Genomic DNA, 14,978 nt, shown 5'->3' with positions numbered 1-14,978 from the left:
CCCTCCCACGCCCGGCGCCGCCTCCGTGACGCCAGTGCGCTGCCGCCCGGCGTCACCACGCACACCGCAGGGACTACTGCTCCCCGTGGGCACCTTGCGGAACGCCGAGCCCGCCACCATGCGGCAGCTGCGCGGGGCATCATGGGAAACGTAGTCCTAGGGGAGAGAAGACGCCTGCCCACCTGCCGCATTGCATCATGGGAAATGTATTCCGGGCAGTGGTGTGCGTGCAAGGGCTGGCTGTCTCTTCAGGAGCTACCTCAAGTCGTAGGACCGCAGAATCGTTCCGGTTGGAAAAGGTATCTATCAGTTTGTTCCTTCCAGCTTAGCTTCAAGGAGGAGTTGAACACATCAAAAGGGTTGTCAAGCCCTGGAACAGGCTGTCCAGGAAAGTGGTAGAGTCACCACTGCTGGAGCAATTTAAAAGCCATGTAGATATGGCACTGAGTGACATGGTTTAGTGTGGACACGTCCGTACCTGGTTTGTAGTTGAGCTTGAGCATCTGAAAAGTCTTCTCCAACCTAAATAATTTTATGACTGAACTCCTGTTAAACATATACCAATTCGGTGAAGATAACTGATCCCAACTGGTCTGAGAAATGACTCAAGAGACAGGAACACATCACCTGTCGCTCTCCTTAGTTATCCCGAGCTGTCTGTCCTACAGCAAACACCACCAGACCACACTAACAACAAAGCAATACACACTGTGCTGCTTGGCTGCATGCAGCAGGAGTGTTGAACAGCATTTTTAACTTCTGCCAAGCTCTTATCAAACACAGGTTTAATGCCACCACCTACAGCTTGATAGCTGCCAACCTGATTTTAATCTGCATTAAACACACCACGGTGTTTTCTCTTAGGAGCTTTCTGAGGGAGTCAGGCAGGAATGGCAGGTTAGGCTCAGGGACAGACTGACATGCATTGGCTGAAAACGTTTTCCTTGTGGTCACACCTCCTGAAAGCACAGAGGGCAGGGTGGTGACATCTCCAGTGGGTACTGGTTGCACACTGTTGTGTCCCCTGGTTCACAGCACATCTGGAACACTCACAGTGACCCATTGTGATCTCAGCTTGCTCCTGTGAGCTTCCCCTTAAACTCGGTGTACTGAAAATAAAACCAGTAAAATGCTACTCATGAAAAATTATCCGAATGTGTAATTTTTCCCAGCTCAGCGCTTTAACTGCAGATATTTATGTACAAAAGGCAAGCTGTGCTATTGTACTTTCTATCTGACCTTATGCAACTCCGTCTTTAGTACAGCCTTGAATTCAGCCTTTTTAAAGGTTGATGATCTTAAAAGGTCTTTTCCAACCAAAAGGGTTCTACGATGAAAACATCCACGATAAATGCGGCTGAAAAAAGCCTCCTGTATTTAAAGTCAGGTCCCGAGCTGAGCACACGTCGTTTCACTCACACACGGTGCCTTCGCTGAGATCACTCGGGATTTACCCTATCTATCAAAACCATGATGCTCTCTCCCGCTGGATGGCAGCGGTCGGTTATTGTCACACCTGCGACAAGCACAGCGGAGGCAGAAAGCGGAATAGAGCGCTGCCATGCCTTTATTTCTAGGCCTGACCCAAATTCTGTGAAGAACCGGACAACACCAGCAATCACCACTTCATACGCTCCGGTCTGAGGGACACGAATGGCGGCCGCAGCCCCCTCACAGCCTGCTGACCAATCACCGCCTCGCAACGACAGTACGTGCCTTTGTTGCCTGGGTGGCGATGGTGCCCGAGGCGCTTACTTCCGCCTCGGCAGTAATGGCGGCGGCCTGCTTTCCGCCTCTCTCTCGTTCCTCCTCGCGGTCACGTGCCCACCGCGGGCGCATCACCCGGAAGTGGCGTCCGGCGGCGGGTGCCCCGGCTTGGGCGCGCCGGGGGAGGAGGAGAGCGGCAGTTCTTCGTCCCCACTGTCCCCGGGCCGCGCCCAGCACAGCCGAGCCGGTGAGGGCCGAGAAGCGAAAGGGGAAGGCTTGTGTGGGGGGCGTTGTCGCTGTGGGGACAGGCTTGTCCCTTTTCTCAAGGCCCCGCACCGGGGAGGGGGCTCTCAGGGGCTGGGTGGTCCTGAGGAGACCGGAGGGCCCTGGAGAGACCGGTGTGTGTATGTCTCTCAGGCTCTGGTACAGCTTCACCCATGGACGAGGCTGTGCCTGAGGTCTCGGGGGGCTATGAGTAGGCATCGGGCCGGGGGAAGGTTATCACGACCCCTCAGGGGCCCTGGGCTGAAGGAGGAGCGCTCTGGACTCGGTCCTGCAAGGAACGCAAAGTTCAGCCCTGCGAGTTCTTCCTGGGGGGACTCTCTGGAGAAGGGGCTGCCTCAGTCCGCTGTGGGGGAGAAGCGGCTGAGCTGGGGATGCTGAATGGGGCTTGGTCTCCTTTCTGCAAACCTCTGGCTGGGGAAAGAGGTACTGAGCAGAGGCTGGAGTCGATGGGCAGGCTGGGTCAGAGTTAGTGGGAACAGCGCTGAGGATGAGACAAAATCGCTACCGCTGTGTCCCAATTATCCATAATTCTTCTCTGCTGCATGTGTTTGGCTTTCATAATCCCCCCGTAGCTCTGACATCTCCCCTGCATCTTCTGGTGTTTGCCTGCAGCCCCCATCGGCTCTTGGTGCTGGTGTTGCTGATTCAGGTCTCTTGGCCCGTGGGAGTGGGTGCTGCGTTGCTAGTGCAGTGGGAGAGCGTCTGCGCAGCAGCACTGGTTCGTGGGGACATGGCATGGGAGAGAGATGAGAGTTTCTGCTCATCTAATCTGCTTTGACAGGGCTTTCCTCTCTAGTGGCAGGATCAAAGTCTTAGTAAATCAGTAATGAGCAAAAAACCGTGGCAGTGGTGCAGTAGGGTAACTCAAAAGGAGAATAATCTCGAGTGCTTTGAACACATCCGTAGCTGATTCTTCCTTCAGAGCAATTGTTTTAAAGAGGTTAGAGTTCTTCAGCTTGTTTGGTTTTGCTAAAAACTTGGGTCTTTAGGGCATGAACACCATCAGGTTTTTTGTGTTCCCTTCAGTGGCTGGTTCCCTGTTTCGAGTTCATGGTCCAGTTTTTCTGTGGCTGGAAAATAACATAGTTGTTGACGTGAGTATTTGTGTGTGCAAATTTAATGCTTCAGTAATAGGACCTTGCCTTCAGCAAAAAATTTCTGTAGTTAACGAAAAACTGTTTACTCTTGCTTTAAAAGAGGGGCAGTCCTTGGGAGTGGTGGTCACAGAGGCATCCCTGCAAGAAAGGAGCTGGGGGAAATGAGCTAGCAAGGAGCTGGGGGACATTACCCAGGTGACCAGCAATTCACTTCCATGAGTGGTGAGAGGTGAACTGGAAGGCTCACAATTTGGATTTCAGATGGACTCTTAGCCTACTTTGGAGTGAGCCAAGATACACTGACAGGACAAAGTTCATCTGCATCATGCCCTTTCCTTACCTGTCCTAACAATAGACAGGTCTGTGCTCCCAAGGGATGTGCCAGCCCACAAAAATTAGTTTGATGGTGCTGAAGGGCTGGGGTGGCAGAAAAAGAGGTGATCACAGAGGTAAGAGATTGCCAACCCTTTATGACCACCCAAATTATTAGCAGGCCTCTTCCTGCTTTCTTGTGTCTACACAGTGCCCAGTGCAGGGAGGCCTGACCATGACTTGTGCTTCTTGGCCCTGCTGTAATATGACACCCAAGGAGAATGTTTTGGTTTAAAGCTTTTGCTGTAATTTATTTCTGCTGTGATTTGGTCACACTGTGGTTTGCTGAAAAGCTTTTTGATAACCGTTTAATGCATGGTTATGGAAAGGAATTAGACTAAGCTGCTGTCTCTCTAAGGACCCAGCTGCCTCCCTTAGCCCAGTAACACATCTCTGTGCCTGCTCTGCCTTGCAGGCTGCTAGAAGAGATGTTTTTTACCTCCACTGTGCATTTACCTGCTGCCAGACTGACAAAGAGCAGAAGAGATGATCAAGCACCAAACCAGAGCTACACAAAGCTGAAACAATGGCCGTGCAGCTGAATTTCCTCCCTCAAACCCTTGCTGAGCACGAGAGGTGTATCACATGCTCTCTGGAAGATGTGTGCTGTCTTGCAATTTAGAAAGTACTTTCTCTTTTAAAGTCCACGTTTTCTGTGCTTGGAAGTAACTAAATGAAGACAAAGCAAACAAAGAGTGAAAGATGAGGAAATTGTAACGAACTGTTAATCCATCTGTAACCCAGTAAGCTAGTTAAGCCTGCACATCATCAGCTTTCCTGCTGGGAGGAATGAATTGAACTGACTCAGAACATACCAAGGTCTGGTTTTATTAAGAATTAAGAAACAAAACCTATTGATTTGTACTTGGCAACTGTGAAGTAGCAAGAGCAAAAGTTGCTTTGTTTGATTGTACTTGCTGCTGTGTGTGAATGCATGAAAGTAATCTCCTGAGGCAGTTGGCTTTCAAGGTGAAGCTCTTGAGTCTGCAGGTTTCAAAGCTGTTTGATACCAGGTGTTGTACAAATGGAAGGTGATAGTGTCTTGCTGCTTTCAAATAGTTAAAAGCTAGAGGGTACTTGAGTGTTTGTTACAGATAAGTGGAGAATTACAAGACCCTCTCACTGTGTAGCTAGGACATTCCAACTTCAGGGTGATTTTGTGGCATTTCAACTCTGAATCAATTTGTTCTGTGTTAATTGGTGTGCTTCAAAGACACCTTTGTTGGTGACTCCTGACAAGAGTCAGCTTCTGTGTGGATTGAATTAAAAGCTCAGTGCTCTTGTGTAAATTAAGCCTCAGTCAGCTGATGTTCCCACTGTGCTGTGGGACTCCTTTGGGTCAGTTAGGCTGAGGTGGGAGAGCATGGTCTGAATACTCAGGCAGTAGGTTTGTGAAATGCTGCAAGTCTGTTGTGTGAACTGCTGAGAGGATTTATTGGATAAAAATTTGGAGTAGTTTGGAAGTTAAAAACAAACTGGAAAAGTGCTGTAGCTTTTTAGGCCACTCAAGGGCCAGCCCACACAGTTGTTACAAGGGAATACTGTTACAAAAGCCTCATCGTTTCATAATAAGGTACTGTACAGCAGTCAGGTGACTGCCCCTTGGGAGAATAATTAAATGGTTTGTGGTGAAAACTGAGGGTAAGTAAACTTGGTGTGACACAGAGGTAGCACAACCAGCTGATAAGAGCAAACTCACTTCTGCAAATGCTTTCAAACGGTGCCTGTAGGAAAGTTGTTGTATTGATTTCTACCTTTGTCTCTCTTTTTTTTCCAGGCTGACCTAAACTGAGTTTTTTTTCTAAACATCATGGGAGAGATTAAAGTCTCTCCAGACTACAACTGGTTCAGAAGCACAGTTCCCCTTAAAAAGGTGCGTACAGCTGTCGTTGACTTCAGGCTCCTCCGGCTTTGTCGTAGGGGCCCTGGCTTGTCTCCTGAGCTGTTGTGCCCTGTGTTGTGTGATTGCAGGAAGCACACTCTTGATTTTCACATGTCTCTCAGAGGTCACTTCCTCATACGGTGCTGGGGAGCAGAGAGGCTCACAGCTGTGAGCAGTGCCTGGAGTCCTGGTGCCAGCCATGCCTGAGAAGACCCAGAGGAAATGGCATGTGATGGGGACCATGTGTATGGCCTCTTGTGGAGCTGCCTGTGTGCCAAGGCAGAACAGCTGGCCAGCTGCAAGCTGCCTCCACAGTTGCTATCCATTGTCCTCAGACCGAAGCAGAGCATCTGAAGGCAGCTTTCATCAGCTGGGCTGCTTGCAGGGTTCCTGAGAGTAGAGGGATGCTTTAGCCACACTGGAGAAAAACAAACAGTTTCTTCCACTGTGTGTCCTTTAGCTGTCAGAGAATCACAGAATTGTTTGGGTTGGGGAAGGTCTTCAGGATCAAGTCCAGCCATTATCTAACTCAACCAAGTCTGGTGCTAAGCTGTGTTTCTTAGCACCACATCTCTGCATCCTTTAAACACCTCCCTGGGGAGCCTGTTTCAGTGAAGAAGTTTCTTGTAATGTTCAAACTAAACCTGCCCTGGAACAATGTCTTCTGCTTGATAACACTGTTCAACTGTTTTCCTCTCCCCCTGGGATATCTCCATCTCCTTTCACCAAACCCCAGGAGAGTATTTGAGATGTGTAGTACTCCAGCTTCTACTGACTGGCAGAGGGTATGGAGTGCACTACTATGAGTAGGTAGCTCCTGACCTGGGCCAGCTGGCATGTGTACCTGTGCAGGCAAGGCTTTCTGAGGCTGTGGTTACAGCCTAACCTGCAGCAGCAGCCCAGGCTCCTGCCAGAATGAGTGACAGTCTCACCTTCCCCCCAACCCCAGGCTGCTGCTCCTGCAAGCATGGTTGCTCATGGGACCATAGCAGCCAAGCAGTCAATGACCTGGACAGCTTTGTGGGGGTGTGGGGTGGTGGTATATGGTTTGTTTTGAGCCAGGCTGCCTTCCAGCTGGTTCAGCTCCCTAATCTGGGGAGCTGTACAGGCTGCAGGAGCATAGGGTGGTGCTGGCAGCAGAGGTAAGAGCAGCATTACCTCTTTCAACATCAAACCAAAGGGCCCAACTGTGTCCCCCAACCTAAGGAGCAAAGCTTAAATTTGCCCAGCATTGTTTCCACTGAGTGATATGTTGCTTTCTTTAAGAAATTACCTTGTGGAAGGGCTGTAGGATTTTCAGAGTATCTCATTCTTTTTTTGCCAGTTTGTCTTCTGTAAATAAGAAAGATCCATTGCCTCGGCCCTGGCTGTCCAGCTTCTCTCTTTCTGGCCAGCAGTAGATCTGCTGAGTCTGTTTGTGCCACACTGTTGGTTTCAAAGCCCAGGGCAGTGTTTTAGGGTGAGGGAGGTCTGAGGTGCTGCTTTATGGGATGCTGTAGGATAAATGGAAGGAGCTGGAGGTTGTGATTACAACAGAGCGTGGGGTTGCTGCCACGGGGACTGTGTGACACTGCAGCTCAGTGCCAGGAGCCACTGCCTGCAGCTGCTGCTGACTGCTCAGCATTTCATAAACAGAGACATGTGTAAACTGAAGCTGCTGGTGACCTGGTGACCTTCAGACTAGGGAATACCTGACCCTCTTGAGTGACTCCCTGATAAAATGATGTTATAGTGACGAGTGTGGGGTATAAAGAAAGTAGAAATAAATTAGTCCTGGCTTCTGGAGAGGGGAGGAAAAAGAACAAACCAAAACACAACCCCAAATTACCCCAAAACAAACAAAAACCAAACAACCACTCCCCCCACCCCCAGTCTGAAGATGCCATTAATCTATGGAGCAGTCTTCAGGAATACATTTGCTTGTGTTATCCCCCCCTGAAGTGTAGGTGAAGCACCTGCAATACAGAGGAAGGAATGAGTAACCACTGTTATTGCTGGTGAGCACACATCACTGCTGTCAGATTGACCTAAAGAAGCAGAGCCACAGCTGTTTTGTTTGAAAACAAGCTAAAATGCTGCTTCTGACAGAGCAGGAAATGCACAGCTCCATCACCCTTCCTGCTCCTGTCAGATACAGGAAGTACAGCACAGAAAAGAACATTTTAAAGCTGAGTCTTTAGCTTTGCCTGTCAGCCTCCATTTGCTGTGATAAAAGTCCTTTCAAAAGTCCTCACTGGGACACCCTGGCTCTGCTAAACATGGGGAATAAGTACTGCCCCTTGTTTCAGGGCTGTGCAGATTTTACCCTTTATGTAATCTAGGGTTCTAGATTGATCCATCTGAACAAGAAGGTGACTGGTGACTGCCAGCTGAGCAGTTAACCTCACTGCTGTCTGCCCAGCACTTAGCCTTGTCTGGGTGCTGGAGTTAAACTGTCCAATGTGTGGCTAGAAATCATATTATCTAAACTCATTGATTCATCATCTGGATGGGTTGAAGGTTGGACTGGATCATCTTTGAGGTCTCTTCCAACTGGATGTTTTCTGTGATTTAAGGAAAGAAATGGTATCTCTGAGCCTCAGTTCCCCAGAAATGAACTAATTTTGGTTTTGTGACTTCAAGGGGTATGGTTCACCTTTGGAAATACTCCTCAAAGGTTACACTTCATAGTAGCCACCAACAGCCGCTCTGATGGAATGACAGCTGAGAGCAGTGAGGCCTGGAGCTCTGGAGCTGAGTACCAAGGGCTAGTTTTTTGGGGTTTTTTTTGTTTAAAGTTTAACTGGTTTCAGTGGTCAGGAAGCTCTGGTATGTGATCTTTATTTTTGTAAAGACTTTACAGAACAGCAGCATCATGTGATTCCTCACATGCTCCCAGAGTCTGCAATACTGGCTTTATTACAAGCAGATTTGTTAGTCAAGCAAATCTGATTCGTGATATGCCGTTCTCCTCTCATTCCCTCAGCAGCTTAGCTGCTGTGATGGAAGAGTGAATTGTGCTTGTATATCACTCTTCAAAAAGCTCTAAAACCTTGACAGAGAGGAGATGGATTCCCACAGGCTTTTCCCCAGAGGTTTGTGCTCATGGATCTCATATGAGCTGCACGCTTCTGCTGGGTTGTGGAGCTTTGAAAGAGCACCCGTCAACCAGTTTGCTGGTGGAACAGGCCCTGTGAAAACAAGTCAGGCTCCAGCACTGCTAGGAAAGACAACTTCTTCCCTGAGAGGGCTGTGCAGCCCTGGAACAGGCTGCCCAGGGCAGTGGTGGAGTCCTCATCCCTGGAGGGATTTGAAAGCTGTGTAGACGTGGTGCTGAAAGCCATGATTTAGTGGTGAGCTGGCAGTCCATATGATTGGACTCCATGATCTTAAAGGTCTCTTCCAGCCAAAACAATTCTGTGATTCTGTGGGCACTGTGTGAGGAGCTGCTCATAAAGGATCACAGCTCACCTGTGAATGGTCTGCTTCAGCCAGTTCCTGTCCTAGGCATGCCGGATGCTCCCAAGATGCTGCCAGATGATGGAAGCATTTTTCTTTCCAGGTCAGCTCTGCAGTGCTGCCTTGGGAGTTGTGTGTGCCTCTGTCTCTGGCAGACAGCTGTAACTGTTTCAGATCAATAACGTGTGGTGTTAGCTGCTTAATTCAGGAGGCTTGCCTGTTATCCAGACCCCTAACATCTTTTGCCTGATTAATATAAGTGTTGATGACTGTTTGAAAGCTATCCCCAGGGGCAGTGCTGGCTCTTCCAGCCTACAGTTACTGCTTCCAGTGCATAGAACTGACCTCTTGGGTCATGGCAGCATGGTGAATCCTTTCTCAAGGTGTGGTGCTTGTTATCCAGCTCATGTCAGCCGACACTGAGCCTTAGGTCTGCAAGTGCATGGCTGCAGTTCTGCTCCAGCTGTATCCACACAGACATTGTAATTCCAGTTAGTAAACAGCCTTAGAAGAAAGCTTTTGGGAAGAGGAGTAAAAGACAGCCTTGTTCAAAGGAGTCTTGAGTATTGCAGCATTTACTGCATGACAGAAATTTTGTAGAAGGAGTGCTGGAAGCTGGCTGGAGAGCCTCATTTGTCTTGTGTTTCTTTTCCCCACCATGCCTCTCTTCTTGCAGATAATAGTAGATGATGATGACAGTAAAGTCTGGTCACTGTATGATGCAGGACCGAGGAGCATTCGGTGCCCACTCATCTTTCTCCCTCCTGTAAGTGGAACTGCAGATGTGTTCTTCCAGCAAATTCTGGCACTGACTGGATGGGGTTACAGAGTTATTGCTGTGAGTATTCTCAGCCCTGTGTCAAAGCTCGTGTACTTGTGCTTGCTGCTCTAATCAAAGCTTGGATAATGAAGATGAGCTTCGTTTGGCTAAGCAAATCCACCAAAAACCTGATGTGAAGTTGCACTCCAGAGTGTGCAGCATGCAGGTGCAGGCTGAAATTTGCTCTATGTTCATTTACCCAGAGCCTTATGCATGCACATCATTAACTTCTCAGCTTGTGTTCTCCCCTGTGTGCCCTGGACACCAGTCATCTTGCCTCCAGCTGGATCTGCTAGCCATGAGGCAAGTTCAGGGGGTTTGTTTTGCCTTGGGGATGGTGGATAACCTGGTTTTTAGCCTGCATAGCTGCCAGTGCTGTCACTCCTTAAATCCTCACAGCATGCCGCTTTGTGGCTTCACTGACACAATTGATTTGTGTAACGACACTTCTGCTAACAGCATGACCCTAGGAGCATTGCTGTTCCTCTCACAGCAGTCAGTGGTTTCTGTACCAACTTTGCCTGCTGTGGAATCAATGACAAATCACTCCAGCCTCACTCTTCTCCCCCTGAGTACAGAGGGAAGCAAATGCTGCGTTCTCCCCAACAAACTTGTGCTGCTTTCAGTTGTGTATTTTTGTGCAAGGGGGGCAGGTCTTTGTGCCAGTAGGCACCTTGCTGAGGAACTCCATGGTACAGGAAAGGCAGGTTGCTGCTCTTGGAACACTTTAATGTGAGAACTGGTATGACTTGACCAGCTTTTTTAAGTTTGTGTTCTTTTAGTTGCAGTATCCAGTGTACTGGGATCACCTCGAGTTCTGCGATGGGTTCAGGAAACTGTTAGACCACCTTCAGCTAGATAAAGTGAGTGCTGCAAGCTGGGGGAATGGACAGTTACCATAAAAACCTAATGTTTGAAAGAGTCTCATTTAAGAGCAAGTGTGTAAATATGACACCAAAATGCAGCCTGTAAATGAAGAGGCTGTTGCAATTTTGCTTCTGAAACCATTTGGTTTTGAAGGTGAATACCCTTGAAGATTGTCATACTTGGCTTAAATTTAACTTAATAAACCTATTAAATTGTATTGCTTAACTAGTTTGTAATGACATCCCATGGAAGTTATCCTTCTTAACTCATGGAATATCACAATGAAATGTCTTGGATTTGGCTAGCTGTTGAACACAAGTGAAATGTTGGAGGGTTTTGTTAAGCTTGATAAGCAAACAGAATTGGATTGATGTGCTGGAATGCTTCCTTCTTTCAATATTCATCATGTTTATATCACACACAAGACCAGAAGCTGAATAAAAGAGCTTTATTCTTCTAAAAAACTGGGTTATGAGGGCAGGGTAGGACTTGACTGACTTATTTTTGCAATGAAACCTTATGCTTAGAGGTCACTTATTTCACAAGTGTAACGTGATCTGTGTTTGGTTTTTGGTTTGGTTTGGTTTTTTCCCTCTTGAATTAGGTTCACCTTTTTGGAGCTTCCCTGGGAGGATTTCTAGCTCAGAAATTTGCAGAGTACACACACAAATCTCCCAGAGTTCAGTCTCTGATCTTGTGCAATTCCTTTAGTGACACTTCTATCTTCAATCAGACATGGACAGCAAACAGGTAAGGAAGATGAAGACAAGCGATCAGAGTTGTACCATTAAGCATTTTGCAGTGAACTGTGACACTGAGCTGGTTGGGGCATGTGGCAAACCTGTTTCCAGCCTGGGTGAGGAAGGTGCAGGATGGACTATTTGGGATTTTAAAGCCACACCATGAGTAAAATGGAAAATTTCCCACTTGGGAGTGTGGAGTTTGATCCTCTGCAGATGTGTGGTTAGATTTAAGAACTCTGTTTTCTAGCAACACCCATTTAGAGTGAGAGAAGTTTTTTATTGGTATGTTTAAAATCCACTCTTGCAAAGTAAGACTCTTCCCAGAGCATTTCAAGGACCTAACTGCCAGGTTTTCCTTCTCTGTGCTTTTGAAGCTCCTTCAGGACTTCATTTGAAGCTAAAGCACAAAGTCAATACAAGGAAAGGGAGTGCTTGCAGCAGAGCATCTTACTGTTGGAGTCCTGAGTGCTTGAAGATTGTTACATCTTGTTTCTGTTTTAGCTTTTGGCTGATGCCTGCCTTTATGCTGAAAAAAATTGTCCTTGGGAATTTTGCATCTGGTCCTCTAGATCCCGAGATGGCCGACGGGATTGACTTCATGGTGGACAGGGTAGGTAGCTGTGTCCTCTGGTGGCTGTGATATCCATCTCTCTAGAAGGTTTGCTTAGCAGGAAGCTGTAGATACTTCTGCTGCTTTCTTCATACCCTTACCCAGAGGGGAGGAGTAAGGAGTGGATCCTTATCAAGTGCTGACTGTCACAGCCCCAGTGATTTGACCAGCGCTGTGACCTTACAGTTCTGTTTATGTAACCCAGAACAGAGGAAGTTAAGAAATTGAGGAGGAGGAGAAAGTGCTGGGATACATTTGCAAGCCATGCTTTAGAGGCAGGAGCAGCAAACAGAACATGTTATAAGCATTTGTCTCACACAGAGTAATAACAAGCTGGAACTCTTAATTTTCATCTGCAGTGTAGTTGTGTCCCTTTAAAATTAACTTCTCTTTGGCTGTATTGTTACTGTTGCATTAATGTCCTGCAGTGCAATATGTTGCTAATCAGTGTTTCTCTCTACTGAAAGCTGGAGAGTCTGGGCCAGAGTGAGCTTGCTTCAAGACTTACCCTCAACTGCCAGAACTCCTATGTAGAACCTCATAAAATTCGAGACATCCCTGTAACCATTATGGATGTAAGTTAAACTCAACCTCATCCTTTCATTTAAACACCATTTTCTCCCCTTGGTAGATGGGCCCTGAATATTCTGTTAGCAGCTGAGTGTTTGTGAGGAAAGGCTGAGAGACCTGGGGCTTTTAGTCTGGAGAGAAGACCGAGAAGGGATCTAAATATATCTGAGGGCTGGGGATCAAGAAGGAAGGGACAGCTTCTGCTCACTTGTGCTCTGTGACAGGGCAAGGGACAATGGATTTAAATTAAAGCACAGGAAGTTCCACCTCAACATGAGGAAGAACTTCTTTACTGGAGCACTGGAACAGGCTCCCCAGAGAGGTTGTGGAGTCTCCTTCTCTGGAGACTTTCTGGATGCATTCTTGCGTGACCTGCACTGGATTCTATGGTCCTGCTCTGGCAGGGTGGTTGGACCCAAAGATCTCCAGAAGTCCCTTCCAACCCCTAACATCCTGTGATCCTGTTTGCAGCATCTAGCTTCATATTTAGATGAGCCTTCTACTGACTGGGCAACACTGGTCCTGTGCTACGGCATGAATTGGGTATTCCGTGCAGTATCCCAGCCATATGCTTAGGCATGCAGCGTTAGCTTTCTGGCTGTCCATGCCCACTGTGCTTGTGGAACAAGCAAAGCTGAGAACTGCTTTGAGGAGCAGCACTGATTTCATGTGGTCAGGTTCAGAACTAACTGCTGTGTCTCCTCCTGCAGGTGTTTGACCAAAGCGCGCTTTCAACTGAGGCAAAAGAAGAAATGTATAAGCTTTACCCTAATGCCAGAAGAGCTCATCTCAAAACAGGAGGCAACTTCCCCTATCTCTGCAGGAGTGCTGAGGTCAACCTCTATATTCAAGTGAGTCTCTGTATTCCAACCCAATCCACTAACAGGTATAGCTGAACCGCAGTAGGAGACTCCTTCTCTGTGCTTGCTCTTCTTAACTTGCCTGAGCTCTGTTTGCTCTGGCTGCTAGATCACTGACACAGAATCAGCAGCCATGTTCATGGAGGGCTGGCTTTGGGTACACCATCCTTGATTTAATTATTTATTTATTTTTTAACACATAGGCAGCAATGAAGCTGCAGTAAGTCCAAGGGCAATCAAGAGAGACTTCCATGCCTTGCACCTGGTTATGGGGTCAGGAGCACAAGTGGTGTTCTCCTACATCTCCCCCAGTTGCAGGGAATGAGGAGGGAAGTAACTGGAGCCAGCAAATCAATACCTGGCTCTGGGATTGGTGTCACAAATAGAACTTTGGGGATTTTGATCACAGGTTGGTCTACACAACACCAGGCCTGCTGGCAACAGACAGGGTGCACTGTTCTCAAAGGCAGAAAAGGATCTTTGTGAGGCAGTCAGCAGGGCTCATTGGAAGAGCTTTAAACCAGATCTGAAGGAGGTAAAAACAGGCTTGCTGAAGATAAACCTGGGAGGAGCATGCCAATGCTTGAGTGTGCTAGCCAGGTCCTACCATCTGCTCCATGATTTGAAATGTCTCTATGCAGCATGGTGAAATGTTGGCCCAGGTTGCCCAGAGAGGTGAGTAGATGCCCCATTCCTGGAACTATTCCAGGTCAGGTTGGATGGGGCTCTGAGCAACCTGCTTTGTTGAAAAAGCCCCTGCTCTCTGCACAGGGATTGGACTAGATGACCTTTAAAGGTCCCTTCCAACCCAAACTATACTATAACTGTTGGCTGTTTCCTCTGTCCTCTCTTGGCATTCTTGTCCTCCAGAGCCACAAGTCCATCCTCACAAAAATTTCTTGGAAGGAATGTTTCTTTTTTACCAAACACATGTGCTTCTACACCCGTTTTAGTGTTTCCCATGTCCAACAGATCCATTTGCTGCAGTTCCACGGCACCCGGTACGCAGCCATCGATCCCGCCATGGTCAGTGCAGAAGAGCTGGAAGTCCAGAAGATCAGCCTTCACACCAGCAACGAGCAAGAAGAGCAGTAGGTTTTGGAGTGCTGGTGGAAACAAGGCATCAGTTTGGTGGTCTTCCTGTGTACAATCAACTGTTCCCACTCTGCCTTTCTCCTAGTGTTAGCCGATGATCACTGTGTGATTCCAACAGGGTCGATGGTCAGTGAAGGACCCAGAGATGCTTACCCAGCAGTGTGATGGAATAGATCTGCTTCATTTTTAGTCTTTGAATTCAAGGAAACACATTTGGAGACTACACTTAAAAAAAGAAAAGGAAAAAAAAAGAAAGAAACAAAGACATTTTTGCTACCAAAGTCCTCACTCTCATGTTCTTACACAGAACAAGATTTCTTTTTATACTTCCACTCAGCTGTATATATTGCCACATGCCAATTGTGTACTTAGAAGCTGACCTCTATTTTTGTTGACTCTTTGGTTTAAAAGATGTTCAAGTGCCAATGTTGCCATCCCTTCCTCGCTTCATCTGTTGTGTTGTAAGTTAGTTTCTACCTGAAATAAAGCACTTCAATTTTTAACTTTCTAGCTGCTTAAAAATGGTTTTCAATAAAAGGACACTTCCAGTAAGTGACTCTTGTTTTGACTACAGGAGGACAGCAGTGTGTGCTTCACTCCAGTCCTGGTCTGCCTCTACAGACAGCTTTAGA

At 47.5% G+C, this 14,978-nt stretch overlaps 1 protein-coding gene across 2 annotated transcripts; it reads left to right on the top strand.

Moving 5' to 3' along the window:
* Nucleotides 1-1,868: 1,868 nt before the first annotated feature.
* Nucleotides 1,869-14,581, top strand: SPG21 (SPG21 abhydrolase domain containing, maspardin). 2 transcript variants are annotated; one of them, XM_009903889.2, is made up of 9 exons: nucleotides 1,869-1,954; nucleotides 5,239-5,334; nucleotides 9,458-9,619; nucleotides 10,384-10,464; nucleotides 11,073-11,218; nucleotides 11,713-11,821; nucleotides 12,289-12,396; nucleotides 13,102-13,242; nucleotides 14,224-14,581. In XM_009903889.2, the coding sequence occupies exons 2-9, from the start codon at nucleotides 5,272-5,274 to the stop codon at nucleotides 14,344-14,346; spliced, it is 933 nt and encodes a 310-aa protein (XP_009902191.1). In that variant the 5' UTR covers nucleotides 1,869-1,954; nucleotides 5,239-5,271; the 3' UTR covers nucleotides 14,347-14,581. The 2 variants fall into 2 exon arrangements, with proteins under 2 accessions (XP_009902191.1, XP_054024715.1); XM_054168740.1 differs by lacking the exon at nucleotides 1,869-1,954 and adding an exon at nucleotides 3,864-4,280.
* Nucleotides 14,582-14,978: the final 397 nt, after the last annotated feature.

Source organism: Dryobates pubescens, chromosome 17, assembly GCF_014839835.1.
Source record: "Dryobates pubescens isolate bDryPub1 chromosome 17, bDryPub1.pri, whole genome shotgun sequence".
NCBI classification, from domain to species: domain Eukaryota; kingdom Metazoa; phylum Chordata; class Aves; order Piciformes; family Picidae; genus Dryobates; species Dryobates pubescens.
The sequence above is the reverse complement of the archived record's forward strand: the minus strand, read 5'-3'. Positions and strand labels throughout refer to the sequence as shown.